Raw genomic sequence first — 7,301 nt, 5'->3', positions numbered from 1 at the left:
GTTGAAAAAGCTTGTTAGGAGTTGGCTGTTCACTTTCTCTGGTGAGTAAATTTAGTTTTAAGACTGTTGTTCACTAGACAAAATTGTCAGCCCTGTAAATGACAGCTAATGTGTCTGTGAAGGTTCTCAGATATCCAAGTCATAGTTATCCAACGAAGGTTGAGGTCAAGGACAACTGGACTTCCCAGGAACCTGAACAAGCATTTCCTCTTGGCCTCAGGTGAAGATGCCAACGATGGTCGTTCAGACTTGGCCACGGGTGGCTCTAACGACCATGACGACGGTCGTTACCCAAGCCAGGAGCACTAACGAACCAGCGGTATCGACGATCCTAGCTAACGATCGCAGAGGTTAAATAGCTGAGTTTCCCCACCAGTCAGTCAGAACTGGAGAAGTCTCTTGGATGAGGGACGAAACGTCTTCTAGTATCTTCAACCAAGTCCAGTTTCCCTTGACGTCAACCTTCGTTGGATGACAGTTAATGTCAATTACAGATGCACCTAGCTAAGTAAGCTAGCTAGCTCCACACACAGCCGTTAGCTCCACTGTCTCGTCCAAATATGGTCACGTCCGGTGCCTCTGGTTACAAAAAATCAACATGGCGGCCCCCTATCAGCCAAAGTCGAGGCTTCAAAACGGCAGTCCACGAAGACGTCACGATGACTACGTCCACTTCTTATATACAGTCTATGGTTTCTACTGAAAACAGTCTGAGACATAAATTCGTCACAAATATTTTGAAACGTTTATTAAAGTCATTGCATAAAACAGCTGGTTACTGTTGTACTACAGGAAACAATGCATTTGTTGGAATTTGCTAGCTATATTTCCAGACGGTGTGTGGGATTGAGTCATAATAAGCTACAGTGTGTGTGTTCATTGTAATTAAGGAATACGTCACCCAGTGTAACAGTGCCTACCACTGATGTGTTTTTAATTGTTTTTAGATAACAATGGAGCTCTATGGCACAGAGGGAGAATATGTATCAGGCTTTGGATGCACACACCAAATATATTGTTGCTAAAATCAACTCATTGTTGCTGTTGGTTTTCCATGGGATTTGTTGACAAGAAGAAAACTATAGACTTTCACCAAAGGTACCCTTTAAATGGTACTAAACAAATGTGTCTGTGTAGTAGTATTTATGCTTATGCTTCTGAAAAGAATATGATGCTAAAATAGTTTTAAGGAGTAAAAGAACCCCCTTAAAGTCAAACCATTTGAACATGGTTCTGTAGATAACAGCTCTGAAAGGGTTCATTACAGCAGCAGAAGGGGTCTGCATGACACTGGCACGCATGGTGCAAATACCCATTTTCTCTCTATAGAGAGACCCTGTTTATTTAGAGCATAGTCCTGCTATGAAGAGTAAGCCAGTGCACATGCGAGCTGATCTTCCCTCAGGAGAGAGCAAGAGGCTGCTGGAGAGATAAATAATGCCATTTCACCAACAGTCGCTGTGTCAGTGACATGAGCATCCATCTGCTGAAACCCGGGCAGGATAGACGGGGCTTACTGAACACATTCCACCCAGTCGCAGTGGGAGACAGCTGATCGACTTGGGGCTGGTTCTGATCTGTTTGACCCCTGCCTGGAGGTGACCCCAATCTGAATTGGCTGCGACCGAGGTTGGAGAGCAGCTAGGGGTTGAACTGGGATTTTCAGAGCAGAGAAGTAGATGACGGCTGGGGTCAGCGTTGGGACAAAGACAGAAAGTAGATGTAGAAATGTGGATGAGACAGGGGTGGGATACAGCTGCGACTGGGGTCAGCACGGGTACTTGTGTTTGGATTAAAGGATTGATCTCTGAGGGAACAAATACTCTGCACATCTTCAAAGGCGTCTAGAATCCTTAAAGATCGGTATAATTTTTTTCTTCCCAGAAATGTAATAGCTGAAAAACACAGGCAGGTTATTAACATGCAATTAATAACATGAATACATTGAATGTTCATTGAATACATGAAACATTAGGTCGGTCAGTTCCATGGTCCCAGTCCTGTGCATGCTGGCTTACTTACGCTACCCTAAAACTGAAACAGAGCTATCATTAATAGTCTTAATATGCTCCCGTGTTTTTCTTGCTGTGACAAGTCAAAATGTCCCCTGTGAATAAAGACTGCTGACCTTTTTTGCAGCAGCTTTTTCCACTTCCAGATCAGAGGTATAACAAAAAAATTGACTGAATTCCATTATTGTTCCAGGTTCAGGTGTTAGCTCACTGCCCTAACTTGCTGGGACACCTAAATTGAATGCAACCATCGTTAATGTTAATACTGCATTGACAGGTCAAAATGAATGTCACGAGAAAGGTCTATTACTTTCTCCACTTTGGCATTTAAAGGTTACAACTCTCTGAAAAAATAACCCAGACGATGTCGTCAGAATTATGCCAACTTAGGACTGAAGACCGGAACATGTTTAACAGAAGGCTTGCGTTACAAACTGGGGTTGTAAAGTTTAAAATATGTAGGCATCTACCTGGCAGGGTTCCCTAATGAAAGATGCTTTTGAATCGGTGGTCTTCGTTGGTCAAAAAATTCATGATCAAAACCCAAAAAGAACTGGAAATATACTACCTGGAACCAGAACAGACCTGTCTTAATTTATAAATCAATCAAGATATCTGTCTCCGCTGACTTGGAATTCAATACTAAATCTCTGAAGTGCCCTTTAACTTCGAATTCCAGAAATGCTTTTAGTTATTTTTAGGTGATTTAAATGACTTACTTTGTTTATTTTGGCTAATGAAATCAAAAGAAGATGTTAGATTTTTATTATAAATCTCTTTCTGTCAGCTGTCTTGTTCACTGTGATGAGTCTGTCTGACCTGCTTTCAGTTTCAGTGACTACCCAGATCTCTCTAATCTCTTCATTCTCTCTCTGGCAACGTAAATATAATTAGGGGTTCCTGTGTGAAGCTCAGGCATACTGTTTGTGTCTAGCTGGCTGGGTGGCCTGTAACTTATCTGGTGGGGGGTCAGAGTACGTATGTCCAGTAGAATATGCATGCAGAGCTCGGGGTCATGACTTTTGACCTAATAGGAATTCCTCTTTGGCAAATCTCTCTCTCTCCCTCTCTCTCCCTCTCTCTCTCTCGGATTGGTCATTCTCCCTGCACATCCTCCACACACTCACACATACAGACCTCCCTGATTGATTGCCATGTCTTCCCTTCCAACATGCCATTTTGTATGTCCAGTACCCTGTCTGTGCCGGATGAATCTGTCTTCAGCATGCGATGCACATGATTACACATTTTACACTCACATTGTTGCAAATCAAATGTGCTGAAATGCAGCACAAAACAACCAAAAACATACTACTGTCTAATCTAACACCCTGCGTTCTACGTGATCCAGTTTCATTGCTGCTGTAAGAGTGTGCAGTGGTGTTTCAGCTCTTTTCCTGCATCCACAACTGTAACACCCCCCATGTCCTCATAAAGACTTTGACATTCACACCCAGCCCCAAACCCACTCTCCACCCAGCACTCCCTCTCTTCACTTCAAAGTCTACTGAACTGTTCCATCAATAATGCAAGCCCATTTCAGCTCCATGGACCAGACTGAGATCCACTCGCATGCCTCCCTCATTCCCACATGTCACCTCTGTAACACTCCCACAACCTTTCCACCTCCTTCAGAACTCACCTATCCCTCCCCTGTCTGCAGAAGACTCACTCGTCCCATCATGATCCTGCTTGCCCAAGCTGTAAAAGTGCAGCAGAGTCACCATTAGCTACCCCTTGGTTCACCTCTGTATACAGTAAATGTTATTTTTTGGTTTGAAAGTAGAGCTGGCTTGCAGGCAAACCATGCACACAAACATTTTAATTAAAGTTAAATCTTCATCTGGTCAGAAATATTTGACATTGCAGCTCTACTCTCCTACACACTGTATGTCTTACACATAGGAGGAAAAGGGAGGACACCCAAGCTATATGCAGTTTTTTTATTTATTAGCATTTAAGCAAAAATATCCATAGATATAAGAAACTTCCCAAAACAAAGAACCAAATTCATGTCACACAAAACATGCTGGATTTGGATTAATGCTCCAGAACCTACTTTTTCAAATCAAAGGAAAACCCTGTAAATGAACGCATTGTATTAACTCCCAAACAATGTCAATCTTTCATCATTACTGACATATTGTTGTCCTTAAAAGCAGTCATAGACAAGAGTTTAGATCATAGAAACCAGTGGTAAAAATTTTCTGAAGAAAAACCTGAATCCGTTCAACCCCCTTCTCTGTGGTTGACTTAATGTTTTGTCTACAACCCGCATAAACCAAAGAATGTTGTCATGTGTCAAAATAATTAATGATATTCATGACCTTTTTCATGGTTTAAAATAAAGTTCAGTAGCTGAGCTTTTATGTTGAACTCTCTTTATCTTGACTGCTGAAGTTTCTAGTCGGTCTCATGGTGCTTTACTTCCCTCTAGTGGCGTTATTTTATTATTACCTAAACCATGACTGACATTTGTGTCAGCAACAGGCCAACATAAACTAAACAAGCCTATGACCTTTGGTAAATTCCTCTGGTTTAAGGTTCACTTTGGTCATGACCCTTTAACCATATCATTTTGTATTTTCTGACTTTGGGTTTATTTGTCTATGTGGCCTACATACTCTGTTATGGGAAATTTCCCTGTGATTCCCCTAACCGCTGCTTTCATTCTTCTTTTTCTTTGTCTCTGAGCCATTCCAAAATGTATCCCAAAAAGATCCCACAATGCACCTCCACCCAGTGTTTGCATGCATTGTACTCTAACAGGCAGTAGAAATCCAGCAGTTCCATGAACAGCTACTCTGCTGTCGGAGTTCTGCAGATCAGAGACAACTGGGCAATCTGGAAACTATTATGCTGCTTAGCTGGAATGGATCATGTGGAAGGCATGTCCGCTGCTCTGGGTTTTGTCATCATAAACCCTGCCTCTGTGCGTGAGAACTCAGCCAGCCTTTCCATAAAAGATGCACTAATCATGACTATTGCACAAGCAATGGGACGCCTTTGCGGTGGAAGTTCAAGTGCAAATGCTAGTATATGCTAGTCATTGGAATTCCAACAGATATCAATAATAATCCAGTAATGACTTTGGCTGTGAATGTGATTTACTAATGCGATGATGTTTTCTATTAATTCATTTGTGTGGTCATCCCTATCATTTATTTAGAAACCTTCTAATGTGTTAGCTTCTCATGCTAACTACCCTAATACATTTTTTGCACTAAACCAGAAAGGCACATAGAAGATGATAAATTGGATTTTTATTTATATGCAACCTGCAGCAGGAGTTGTTTTTTATTGCTTCACCCGTTAACTTTCTCCTCTCCATTCTTGGTGTCTTTGTCAGGTCATCGGCACCCCATCTGAGGATACTTGGCCTGGAGTTAACTCTTTGCCTCACTTCAAACCAGGTGAGATCTATCATGTCCTAAAGTAGTCTTATACATTCTTGCTGTAAACCCTCACCAACCTCTTTACCTTTACCCTTAAGCTGAATCATACTTAACCCTAGACCATAATAAAAAACAAAGTGAAGGGTAAGGGGTTAGCATGAAGCCCATATGTAGTGAACATACTATACTGTGTAGTTAGCATGGAGCCTACTGACACTAAATATTCTGTATGATAAAGTGGAGCCTATTTCTACTCAACATATAATACTGTATTATAACATGGAGCCGGCTGTGTCTCAATGTTGTGTATGATAAAATGTTAGCGTGAAGCCCACAGCATATATATGATAGCACTGAGTGTATTTTTAGTAAACATAATGTATGCTAAATGCTTAGCATGGGGCCTACTTACTCATGATTCTCTATGATAATGTTTGATGGTAGCATAGACCACTTTATCAACATCATCACACACAAGCAGGAAGCATATTAGGATCCTGTTCATGTTTCCAAAAAGGACATTGTAGTAGTAAAATTGGTAAATACTCCTATTGTACTCCTAAGATGGAATTCTCGTTGGGTTGAATATTAGTGCAAACATGATTGCTCTACAAAAAACTACCTGCTTGTATATTCTCAGGAGCCGATACCAACATGTATGCTGAAATGTTAACATTGAATGTCTGAGCTATAGACTGTATGTTAACACTTTAGCCCATTCACTTTGACATGCAGTGTCTCATGGAAGTCATGGAATCTACTGTCCCTCATGTTTGCTAACATGTTAACATTGCGCAATTTGTTTATATAGGCCTACTAAGTACTCCAACCCTGACCGTCAAAACCAAAATTCAAAATTAATCAATGGGACAGTCTACCAAAAGCTTACTGCTGTACTCCATTAATATAGCAGCAGCAGCAGCAGCAGCAGCAGCAGCAGCAGCAGCAGGCGTGGGGGTGGCAGCTCTGCCAGGGCAGCCATGCCCTCTGGGAGCTCATTAGGGCTTTTTAGAGGGAGCATGAATAAAGGGACTGCAGATTAGTGTTAGCTGATGGAGGAAAGAAGAGCTGGAGTGGAGGAGAGGGGACAGGCAAAGATGGACATAAAGAGGGTTAGAGTGATGGTGTGGGGCAGTCAGGCATCACAAAGCTATGTGATCCAGCCTCCTATCTCCAGTGGCCAATTAGGGACCAACTGGGGTGACTCTCATGGCCACGCACACACACAACACATACAAATGTAACCTCTCATTCTGTGGCCATGGTGACAGTTGGCTCTTGGTTGCCTCTTACACACTGTGTTGAACAACTGTGCAGCTGTTTGAGACACACACACACACACACACACACACACACACACACACACACACACACACACACACACACACACACACTGGCAGCTTTGCCTTTTTTCTAGCCTCCAAACATTGCAGCTGTTCATGATGTCTGCAGATCCGATATTATTATGGCTGCACTTTCAAGATAGACTGGAAGAGTGAGATTTTACCAGAGATAATCTGGTAAACCTAAAGTCATAAAGCCTCAGATTGACAGTAGAAATGCAATCAAAGTAACCATAATCAGGGAATTGGCATTGTGAATGTTTATCAGAGCTTGTCCTCCTTGTTCGGTTGAAATCTGTAGAGTTAATGATGTGATATGACTGTTTCATATTGTAGGAATCAATAATCAACACATGTAATAGGATTTTTGTGGATCCTCCCCATTCAAAACCAAAGCAGAGTATCAGTTTTTTTAAGTCTTTATATTATGTGAAAGGATCTTTTTAAGTATTGAAGTCTTTTTTAAGTATTGAAGTGTTTAAATAATTCTACAGCATATTACTTTTAGCACCAGTTTCATGGATTTTGTAGTACATCTAATTTATTAAAAT

The 7,301-nt window shown here is 41.4% G+C and overlaps 1 protein-coding gene across 5 annotated transcripts in view; it reads left to right on the top strand.

The window, feature by feature from the left end:
• cdk14 (cyclin-dependent kinase 14) overlaps positions 1 to 7,301 on the top strand; it is a 206,269-nt gene that overhangs the window by 128,458 nt on the left and 70,510 nt on the right. For all 5 annotated transcript variants that reach the window (XM_046045396.1, XM_046045393.1, XM_046045391.1 and 2 more), the window contains one exon: positions 5,362 to 5,425. In XM_046045396.1, the coding sequence (XP_045901352.1) occupies positions 5,362 to 5,425 (64 nt within the window). The remainder of the gene's footprint in view (positions 1 to 5,361; positions 5,426 to 7,301) is intronic.

The sequence above is a fragment of the Micropterus dolomieu genome, linkage group LG03 (assembly GCF_021292245.1).
Source record: "Micropterus dolomieu isolate WLL.071019.BEF.003 ecotype Adirondacks linkage group LG03, ASM2129224v1, whole genome shotgun sequence".
In the NCBI taxonomy this organism is placed as follows: Eukaryota; Metazoa; Chordata; class Actinopteri; order Centrarchiformes; family Centrarchidae; genus Micropterus; species Micropterus dolomieu.
The sequence above is the reverse complement of the archived record's forward strand: the minus strand, read 5'-3'. Positions and strand labels throughout refer to the sequence as shown.